An 11,653-nucleotide genomic window follows, 5' to 3' on the forward strand; every position below is an offset into this window, starting at 1 on the left:
GCACACCCCTATGTGAGAAGAACATAAAAAATTGTGCTCTCACACAGAGGTTTTCCAAAATCAATTAAGGGTGTGCTAAAATCATTTCCCCTCCTTTTTGGAACGCCTAGTTTCCCTTTCTTCACCTATTACCATACCACAACTTTCAAAAAGTCCTTACAATCACACCATCATTATCTTCCCCTCCCTTATATTTCATTTTGTTTAATTTTACTTTTATTACCCTAAACCCCTAGTAATACAATTCACTCAATCCAAGTATACCGTCCACATGTGAGGTGTGAGCAACGATAAGATAAAATGTTTGAAGAAAGACAAAACGAAAGTTGCAATTTATTTAAACCTATTCAAAACATATATGGAAAAAAAATATAATAAGAAAGATAAACATTTTTGTTTAAGCGCCATGATATTCATGTGACAAACTGGAACAAGACTCACATAAGCACTAAATTACTTCGTATATCACTAGTGCACTCAATGTCTCAATACAAAAGATTCAATTTTTTTTAAAACAAAAAAATTACTTTCTAGGACGGAGCTCAAATAGGTCAAAATTGTCAAAACCTTGGAAACAATGTTCCACAAACCTCATATAGCTCACATATTACCCTTACCGCCACTCCTACTTGAACCTTTCATAGAACCCTTGCCCTTGCCCGAACCTTTAACTGAGCCCTTGCCAGCTGCCTTGCCCTTGCCTGCTCCCTTGCCCTTGCCTGAACCTTTCTTACTTTGCTTGTTCATTCCCTGCTGTCTTGCATCGCTCTTCATCCTCCTATCCACAAGAAGTTTTCCTTTCCCTGCCCTAACCTGGACCCCCTTTTTAGCGACGACTAATTCCTTCTTAGGCTTTCTGGGTGTTGCTGCTTTCTTGTAGAGTTGATTAATCATCCGTGACTTTGAACGATCAGGGAGATCATTCTGGTCGGCGATAGTGTTAGCCTTCTTTCGTACCTTCTCCATGGTCCTCATTGCAGCCCTCTTTTTTCTAGCTTTGGCTTCTGCAACCTTCTTAGCAGGACGTGCATTGATCTCTTTGAATCGGGCCTTTTCAGCATCTATCTCCTCCTTGGTGACAGGTTTCAATGGTTGGTTATGCCTCTTTTCATCTTCAGCAAACCAGCTAGGCAAGCCTTGATCATCAAATGTACGTTTGTTGTAACCATCATCCAATATCTCGTCTCTTTTTCTCTTCCTGAGCATCTTCTTTGCAGCAGCCAACACCTCACACTTTGTGTCAGTATCATAGTCCTCAGATTCATCATCTGAGCTACTGCTTGAATCAGTAACAGGAGCCGGAACAACCTCTAAATCATCTTGTATCTTTGCAGCCCTATTTTTTGGTGCTTCTGAGCCCAAAGAATGAGGCTTTGACCCATCTTTAGCTTTGTTTCTGAGGGCAATCTTCTTCTTTTGTACAGCTATCTGCAAGTCATCCTCATCACTACTATCCTTGCCTAGATCTCCCCCCTCAACAGCTTCAGTGAAAATGTCTTGACTATACCACCTGTTTTTGATTTCCTCTTGGGTTAGTTCTCTATCTTCATCAATAGGAACCACAAGTGGATTCGCTCCCTTATCAACCTGATCATTGTCAGAATCGTCATCTGGCTGATCTACGTCGTTATTATCATCATCACTACCCTGCAAAAACAAATGTACAGACATCTTAGGTCAATCCAGTATTAAATGAACTCACACAAGCGAGGCAGAAAAATTTTGGTATCAACTGCAAAGAGGTACATAGCACCCACCTTTCCACCACCAAAAAAAATTTTAAAAAGAAAAAAAAAAAGAATTATTTTGCCGACAAATGAACCAAAGATTTGCAGAAAAGGAACCTCAGAAGATAGCTTCAACAGTCACAGCATTTCAAGGAAGCTATAACTTACATTGACAATTAAAAAAAAAAAAAAAAAGCAGAAAGCCCATCAGTTCCAGCTTACCACAGTGAGCACGTCAGAGTATGCTTCCTTTGCACGCTTCCTCTGCTTTGTGCTACCATCATTTTTGGCCAAGAAACGTTCATAGGCTTCATCAAGAATCTTATCTAGTTGTTCATCATACCTGGGACAATCATAGGAGCACAACTTAGTGAGGTAGTACAAGATTACATACTCCCTCCGGGTTTTTTTCAAGTAGGTCTATTTGTTGTAAAGGTCATTTTATAAAAACGTGGCATAAAGGTCCTTTTATCACACTAAAGGTTGTGGCGAGGATCCTTTGACCAGATTCCGGCCCTTGACTCTTTTTTTTCCCGGCAAAAAAGCCATGGGCCTTGCGCGTGACCTCTTAATATCTTTTTTCCCCCCTTTTACCTTTATTAAACCCTAATTTCTTCATCATCAACCTTGATGCGAATCCTATTTTGTGAAAAAAAAATCATCAAACTCCAATTCTAGAGTCCCTCACATTAAATTTGAAAGCAATTGAAGACAAATCGAACCATGTCATAGAGTAAAGTGAGGAAAAAGGATCTTGAGTGGTGCACGTGACATTTTTTGGTCGGAAAAAAACAAAGTCAATGGCCTAAATCCGGTGAAAGGACTCTCACCACAACCTATGTGCGATAAAAAGACCTTTTGTGTCACCTTTTTTATAAAAGGACCTTTACAACAAATAGACCTACTTAAAACGGACCTTTTCTTACAAATTCTTCTTTTTTTAAAGTGTTTAAATTTCCTTTTGCGACCTCTTTCTTTTTTTTTTTTTAATGTTACGTTAAATTTCCTGTTACGACAAACTACATTTTAATAATATATATCTCTCCGCTCATAGTCCCCACACATATCCACAACTACTTTTTAAGTTATTTTTCTCCTCTCACATTAATTATTTTATGATTTTTTAATACCCAATTACCTTATGTATTATTATACTAAAAACAATTAAGTTGTCTAAAATTATGTGCCAGCAAAAGTGTAACACTTAATAACAGAGGGAATAACAAAATCATTACATGGGGGCACCAAAAGCCATTCAGAAACAAACAAAAAAAAAGGGACCAACCTTGAACGCTCCTCATCAGAATCCAAGTCACTAGATTCACTATCCTCATCAGCTTCATTGTCTGCATCATCATCACTACCAGCCAATTCATCACCTTCAACATCTACTGTGGTATCAATAGTTGCTAAGTCGTCCTTGCCCTGAATGAAAGCAAACACAAATTAAAATATAGGTAATACAGGAGCATACAGCTCAAGGTGCAGTACAGCTTTCTCAGTATTGTAGTATTAGTTCCCCATGACTACAATGTTAGCAACTTCAATCAATTCAACTAAAAACTGCTCCAACTTAACAAAAAAACAGGTAATAAAGAGAACATTGAAAGCATCAATGAGACTAGAACAACCACAAGCAAAAAGAGTTGAAAAAACAAGTCCAAGATCTGAATTAACAATTTCAACTGAAAAAAATTGATTTTTCATCAAGTCCCTTCAATAAACCTCCCCTCTTCAATAACGCATCAATGAGATTAGAGCAACAGCCATCAAAGAGAGTTGAAAAAACAAGTCCAAAGCTCTATATTATCCATCCAGTTACAATAATTTTACCGTACTAACAATTTCAACCGAAAAAAAAATAGATTCTTCATCAAGCCCCTTCAATAAACGTCTCCCCCACTCTCTTTCTGCAAGCCAGCTCCCCAAGAAATTGAAAAGAATAAGAAACAAGTATCCAAACTACATTTTGGAACCCCCCCCCCCCTCTCTCTTTCTGCAAGCCAGCTCCCCTAGAAATTGAAAAGAATAAGAAACAAGTATCCAGACTACATTTTGGGAACCCCCCCCCCCCCCCCCTCTCTTCTGCAAGCCAGCTCCCCAAGAAATTGAAAAGAATAAGAAACAAGTATCCAAACTACATGTTTGGAATCCACAATTCAAGTAAAATAGCAGCTTATAATGACTAACCTTGATAGAAGCAAGAGAAAACAATTCATTGTCAACATAACCATCTTGTAGAGCATCTATTTGCATTCCTGTTGCTTTTCGAGCTTTATCCTGATCCAACAAACCACATCATCAGAGAAATTCTTATTGTATAATACATCAACTTAAAAATCACCGGTAGTATGAATCCTATAGTAGAAAATTCACAAAGCATCATAAAATACACAAACATAATTTCAGGATATTTAGAGACTGATCATCAAAATGTACATTTATTAGAAGCTAAATGTGATTGGAGATACTGAGATTTTTTTTTGTTTTAATTGTATAAGTATATCATATAGGAGGTAGTTGAGTGATATTTGTAAATGTAAGAAAAAAACGAATCATTTGAGAGAATACAAAGAGGCACCTTCAGTTGTTATGCACAGATATTGTTTAAAACAATGGATAAACCCAGCATGAAGAGCCTGAACGGACCACATCAACAGAACATCATTAGAGATCCTTTTCTTTTATAAGAACCAAGATCTTTAATACAAGGGATCTTTATAAGATCTTTAATATGGGCATTACATAGAAACAAGCCGCCAAGTAAAACCTCTTCCCCATAAAAATGCAAAGGCTCTATTCTCTTAAACAAACAGACAACAATTAGTAACTCCACCCCTGTTTCATTGTGAGACCTGACTCAAGGCTTCATGGCTAATCCCAGTAATAAATCCTCACAAAGCTAAAAGGTCCAACAACAATCACAACTTACGACACCACATTCTTAATCAATCAAGAGCTACTGATAAATTATGAGCATAACATCCTTTTTTTTATGGATTATAAAGTAAATCCATAAGCACAGGTACTTCAAACTCAAGGCTCATATTACCGAACAGTAAAAAATAAAAAATAAAACATAAACCTCAAAGCACAATAAGGCAAAAATGGTCAAAGAGCCTAGGTGCAAATCTAAAGCATAAGGTCTGCCCAAAATTGAAGTGAGGTGCATATTATACAAATATATAACTTTGGTGCCAAAAAATGTAAATGTGCTCCTTGGTGCATTTCAAAGCACTTTTCTACGCCTCATCGAAATCTTTTGGCCAACCCGCAAATAAGGACTGTCAGGTGCACTTTTTATACAATGATTAGGGCTCAGTATTTGCCTAGTTTTCTAAACCAACGACAATTTATATTACATTGTTTTTACTGCATGTGACGGCAACAAGTACTATCCTTAAAATAACTTCGGGGGGGGAATTGATGCATTCTGATATGTTTCATTAGGAAATTGATGGGAAAGGTTAGTGTTAATTAGTGTGTTAGGTAATGGGTTTGGGTGTTTTAAGCGAGTGGGCTAATTTTTTGAAAAAAAATTGTATGTGAAATGGTAGTTTGGTAAAGTAAAGTGGGTAAAGATGTTAGAAATAGAAAGGTTGCAACTAAAAAGAAATGTATCAAAATAGAAAAGTTACAACTAAAAGAGAATGGAGCAAGCATAAAATTTGACTTCATCTTCAGGTGTAAGTGACAGTGTTAACTATTAAAGATGCATCAAAGCCATGTTTATTGGATATAACCTACAAGTCCATTGCACATGACAATATCAAAAATATTTCCCATGAGGATCTTTAATTTTAATGAACAGCCACAAACATGTAATTATATTCTGATACCCAGAGGTCTGGATTAGCTAGATAAGCTACTAATTACAGGACATGAAATTAACTTATCTTTGATTTTGAAAAATAATAAATAAATTAATAAAAGAAATATACCTTAGCCCGCCTCTTCGCAAGAATTTTCTTTTCACGTTTCTTTTTTCTCTCTACATCATGCGTCAACTGCTCCATTTCATTGAGAACTTTCTCATCCTCGTCCCCATCCCCATCCTCATCCTCCTCTTTATCCACATTGTTGTTCTCCTGATCAATGTTTACAACAGTAGAAGTGGTTTTCCCAATTGGAGAAAGAGCCTTTCGAATATTTATCCTCCATCTGTAGTAAAATTAGAACACAATTAGTGAAAGAAGAAAAAGAAAAATTAATGCAAATGATCATTATAATCCAAGAAGAAAACGGAACATGCAGCCATATTTGAGAAAACAAAGGTTACAAATCATCTGAAAGCTTGAAATTGGGTAGCCATATATGTGTTCCTCAAAACAATATTCTGTTGAAGGAGATATTTAGAACCATTATTATGTAATATAAGCCGTGTTCATTCTCTGAACATCAATGTCAGGATAAACCAAGAAATTTATATGCATGTTCTATATATATATATATATATATATATATATATATATATATAGGGGAGGGATCCGGTGAGAATAGGTTCATATGTGAGAATTCATATTTATAGAGAACTGATTTAAAATTTAAAGCATATGAGTAAAATTTTAGAACATGTGAGTTAAAATTTAGAACATGTGACTCAAACTAAAATTCTGAACATATGAGTAAAAATTTAAAACATGTGAGTAAAAATTTAGAACACGCGAGTTAAAATTTAGAACATGTGACTCAAACTAAAATTCTGAACATATGAGTAATAATTTAGAACATTTGTGTGAGTAGTATGTTTAGAACATCTTATTTAAGAATTAGAACAAATGATTAAAAATTTGTAAAATTTGCTTTATGAAATTTTAAACATATGAGTAAAATTTAAAACATCTGATTTAAGATTATGAACATGTGAATAAAAATTTAGAACAAACTGATATAGAATATGAAAGTATGAGTAAAGAATTTAGAACATACATGTAAAAAAATAGATCATACACTTTAAAATCTGGAACATATAATTAAAAATCTTAGAACACACGTTTTAAAATTTAGAACATATAAGTTAAAATTTTGTAACAAGTTATTTAAAATTTATGACATCAAACTTAACTACTTTATGGTTTAGAACATGTGAATACTAAATTAGAACATTTGATTTAAATTAGAAATTTAATTTAGAACACCTAAGGAAAAGTTTAGAACATCAGATTTAAAATTAACATACGAGTAAAAATTTAAAACATAAAGAGTGTTCTCACATAAGAAAAATTCTCACATAAGAAAAAATTCTCACGAGAGCCTATATAACATGGAACTCAAATTTTTTTTTTTTCATGGCCAAAAAAAAGGCATCTCTGAAACGAGACAAATCAGCATTTTAATAATGGGAATAAATAATAAATAAACTTACTTTAAAAGCTGCTTGAAATCTTGCTTCCCCAAAACACGCAGGTCTTCACATAGGGTTATAACCTGTCAAAGTTTCAGAACTCATAGAGGTAAGATTATTATAGCAGGACAAATGTGAAAAAATAGATACTACAGGAAATCACCTCCTCAGTCGTCGAAGGATGCTCCTTCAAAGGCAAACTAGAATCATCACCAAAGCTGATGGATGTTACTTTGCCAAGAGTTTCAACAGGATCATCTGATGACCACACAAATTCAGCAGCAGGGCAAACCTTTCTCACTAGGGATACATCATCATCATACCTAAGAGTACCATTTATCAACAATCAAAAACAACCGAACAAACATGAACACAGCAGCATTTATTGCTAAGCATTAATCTATTTCCTTCTATAAACAAGTCCCAGTTTTTTGCAGCAGGGAAGTACAAACATCATTGTTAGGAAGACTTCTAGGGAGCAGAAATGCACAAAACATACAGATATTCTTACTAGGTAGAAACTGAACACGGAACAACATATTGGCTTACACAGTATAGGTCCCTTAGACATGCAGGCAAAAGGTAATCAGATATCAGGAAATATAAAGTCTTTATTAAAGAATAAAGAAGTAAAGCGTCAAACTCACCCCTCACGGTTTCTCTTTTGCTTTGGTTCGAATATATCATACGCCTGCATTGAATTCAGGTCAAAATAATAAAGATTAGGACAATAAAAAAAATGGCCACTTCCAATAACACGCAAGGAATAACTAAAGGATATGTTCATATGTCCTATCCAATGTCTAGTTCAAATACCTTTGTTGATTCAATAGCTCCCTGAAATAAATGCTTGATATCTAGAAGGCGAGGGTCAATTTTTGCTGGAGCCTTGTACTTAAGACCAATAACATAAATTTCTGCAGATGTCGAACGACTGGCAACAGGTTTAGTTACCTCCACCTTTTCAAATAACTGCAAACCAATGATTCATTAAGAGAGGTTGGATTAATGAAAAGAAGGTAATCACGATGTAAATAATCAGATAGGAGATGACAGACTAGCTTCAGTATCCCAATTAAAGCACAAAAAAGTTCTAAAACAGCAAAGCATTTTTATTTGGCTACAAAACATAGGTAATTATGAAATTTAGAATCGAAAACTCTGGTACTGCCCTAAGAATCATGTTTCACAGCACATTTAGAAAGAAGGTGCAGTACCTGCCTAAGACAGTAGTGCACGGCATTGTAATCCTGTGACCTGAAAACCTGAGACCACAAAGATATATGATTAATGAGATAATCTGTCCAAAAAACCAGCTCAACTCTTGAAGTAATTATAACCGAAGAACAAACAGATGAAATTTTGAATCTTTGATTACAGTCCATTACACATTAAGCTCAAATATCAATGTTTATAAAAGGCAGGACATAAGAAAAATAAGCTTTTGGTTCTTAGAAATCAGCAAATTATAGGTCTCTAGATTGGCAATTGCGATTTCAGGAGCCAATAAGACTTAAGGAAGACATAGAATCCACAAACTACGATATTGGAGGACTTCCACAAACTACGTTGAAACGCAATAAATTGAGCTATTCAGAAAGGTCATTCCTTTTAAATTTTAAAATTCGTTATTCAAATAGGCACTAACTTACAATGGTTCCACTCATAGAATTCAATCAAAACTGAAAGACAAAAATTACGTTTTCTTTGAGAAACAAAGACTTCCTCCATTTGTATAATATAACATCCCATCAAATTTTTTAAACCAAATACAAAAATACTGCAATAAAAAAAGATTTGGGGTGAGCTAACATGAATACGAGAATTACTCCCTCCGTTTTTAAATACTTGCTCCATTTCTTTTGGGAGCGTATGCCGATGCTAATCTTTGATCAATTATACTTCGTATCTTTATTTATGAATAAGTATAAATTGTAACATTTAAAAATTAATAATTTATTCATTGAGACGATTCCAACAACTACCCACAAGACTATATTTTTTCTTATGTATAAATCACAAACATTAATCAAAGTAGGACAAAAGAATAGTGTAAAAAAATAGAAATGGAGCAAGTATTTAAAAGCGGAACGGAGGGAGTAGAAAAGAAGCAAACCTTAGTGACAAAGGTACCCTTTGGAGCCAAGAACTCAGTAGCAAGCTTAACCGAATCAATAACTAAAGCATTCTGACTAGTAGCTTCCTGAGCCCAAGCACCACCGACATTAGGGGAACCATCATGAAGCACAAGATCAAAAGCCTTGAAGCCATTCTCAGCAAGCAGTTTCTTAATAGTGGAGCGACACTTGGGTTTGGTAATGTCTTCTTCAACGGAGATACAACCACGAATGGGGCGAATAGGAAAGAGATCGATGCCAAGAACGAGGGAACCAACAGGGACACGATTGACGGCGACTTGCATCCAACCACCTGGTGCGGCGCAAAGGTCGAGGACTGAGCGAGAAGCATGAAGAAGAGAGTATTTGGCGTCGAGTTGGATTAGCTTGAAGGCTGCTCGTGATCTGTAACCTTGTTCTTTGGCTAAGTGGTAGAATTTGTCTAATCTATGCTTTCCTTTTACTTTCCCCATTGTAAGAGAGAGTAGAGAGAGTCGGCAGTGGGAGGAAGAAGAAGAATAACAGAGTGAGAGATGAAGGGGATTATTAGGGTTTAAGCCACAATCAGATAATACATCTCCGCAGAATTACACTGACTTGCCGCATATACCCCTCGCTCGTGGATTTGGAGTCAACCCTTCTCTTATTCGAACTCCCCCTCTTTCTCCAATTTTGCAATTATTATTCTCAATTGTGTATATGCTTAGTCCACTTAAAGATGGGCACGGGCCCGTGCCGGCACAGCACGGCACGTATTATTAATACCTACACCTTTCTTTAGGCAAGCTTGCCTACACCCCCACCGTACCCCTACTAGATTATCATAATAGCCTTTCTAGACAATCCCACACTTTCCAATTACTGCATTTTTCTTCATCCTCCACTTTCTCTCTCATCAAATCTTTTGAAATTGCAAAATTCTCAAAACAATCTTTAAATTTGCTACAATAATCAGTAACAATGTCTGATATACGAGATGAAATTGCACTATCTAAAGAAAAATCTCCAAAAAAAAAGGGCAATAATCAAAATCGTAAATTTAGGACTTGTTTGGCATTGTTTTTTGTTTTTAGTTTTTTGTTTTTTTTTAAACAAGAAACCATAAACAGGAAACAAGAAAAAGGTGTTTCCACTTTTCTGTTGTCAATTTTCAATATATTCATGATTTTAATGGGTTTGTCTAATTTTTGTTTTAATCTAAAACCCTTTTAATAAACATGGGAACTTCTGCTACTGTTCCTTATGAACAGTAACTGATAATCAATAGTGTGGTTCCTTTTTTGCCCTTGGATTTATGTTCAGCTTTGGGTTCTGTTGGGCTGTTATTGTGGGCTTTTTATTCTTGATGGGTTGTTTTGTTGATGGGTTCTATTTTGCCTCCTCTTTGGGTTTTTGGAGATCAACAATTTATTTATTTAGATCGTCTTAAAGATGTTGTCTGTTAATCTCAAGTGAAGGAAGAAGGATGAAGAAGCAATGAGGTCAGCATAATTAAGTGAATTAATTAATAATTAATAATAGGCCTCTAATAATATGCATATGCATATATATACATATATATATATATATATATATATATATATATATATATATATATATATACATATATATATATATATATATATATATATATATATATATATGCCTCTATTAATTAATATGCATATATATATATATGTATATTAGTTATTAATTAATGGAGTAAATTAATAATAATAGTGAATATTAACTTTACATTTTAGAGGCGTATTAGTGCGTCTGTTAACATTGATCACTACATATATATAGATTAATGGAGTTAGTTACTAATTTAGTTGCGCGGCCTTGATGCGGTGGTCCAATTAAGTAGTTTGTCATAATATGGATTGAGTGAGGTGCTTAGATTGCTATTTTCCATACTGTTTTAATTAATTTAGTTAATTCATTTAGTTAATTTCAGTAAAAAATCTAGAAATTGTAATTTAACTGGTTTTATGGAATTGTAATGGAGTATTACATTGGTTAATGATGTCTATTTTTATTGTAATAATGGAGTAATTACAGTGGTTAATGAATATCTATTTTTTGGTAAGTTTTTGGTATTATATAGAGATATTTTTTGCCAAATCTATTATGTATTTTTGGGTAAAATTCACAGCTGTAATGAATTGGGTTGTAATTAATTTTACTGTTTGTGGGTTGACTTAGTTTTCACTTTTATCATGGGGTATTGTGTTGTCTTGTACTTGCAATTGCTTGAAGTGTAAGCTTTGTAATCTAAAATTGATTTTCTGTACTTATTCCTGTATTATCAAATCAATATATTATACTTTTTTGTGCTTCAGAGTACTAGAATTAAATTAGTTGAAAAAAAAACAAATCAATATATTATACTTTTTTTGTACTTCAGAGTAGTAGAGTTAAATTAGTTGAAAAAAAATGAATGGGCTGACTTTTAATATTTATATATGTATATGCATAGCAAT

The 11,653-nt window shown here is 34.3% G+C and overlaps 1 protein-coding gene across 1 annotated transcript; it reads right to left on the minus strand.

The window, feature by feature from the left end:
• Positions 1–357: 357 nt before the first annotated feature.
• On the minus strand, positions 358–9,818 carry LOC145593564 (adoMet-dependent rRNA methyltransferase spb1-like). Its single transcript, XM_081649832.1, has 11 exons — positions 9,188–9,818; positions 8,289–8,336; positions 7,888–8,043; positions 7,719–7,762; positions 7,235–7,394; positions 7,093–7,154; positions 5,669–5,888; positions 3,918–4,007; positions 3,013–3,152; positions 1,950–2,070; positions 358–1,647 (listed from the first exon to the last, which is right to left on the minus strand). The coding sequence occupies exons 1-11, from the start codon at positions 9,659–9,661 to the stop codon at positions 601–603; spliced, it is 2,562 nt and encodes an 853-aa protein (XP_081505958.1). The 5' UTR covers positions 9,662–9,818; the 3' UTR covers positions 358–600.
• Positions 9,819–11,653: the final 1,835 nt, after the last annotated feature.

The sequence above is a fragment of the Chenopodium album genome, chromosome 19 (genome assembly GCF_948465745.1).
Source record: "Chenopodium album chromosome 19, dcCheAlbu1.1, whole genome shotgun sequence".
Taxonomy (NCBI): Eukaryota; Viridiplantae; Streptophyta; class Magnoliopsida; order Caryophyllales; family Amaranthaceae; genus Chenopodium; species Chenopodium album.

Bases quoted from the DNA above. Each gene is read 5' to 3' on its own strand.
- LOC145593564 (XM_081649832.1), bottom strand. From the start codon at position 9,661: ATGGGGAAAGTAAAAGGAAAGCATAGATTAGACAAATTCTACCACTTA. The intron at 8,044-8,288 runs GTACTGCACCTT...ATTGGTTTGCAG, and splicing joins TGCACTACTGTCTTAGGCAG to TTATTTGAAAAGGTGGAGGT. The intron at 3,153-3,917 runs GTTAGTCATTAT...GCTTTCATTCAG, and splicing joins TTTCTCTTGCTTCTATCAAG to GGCAAGGACGACTTAGCAAC.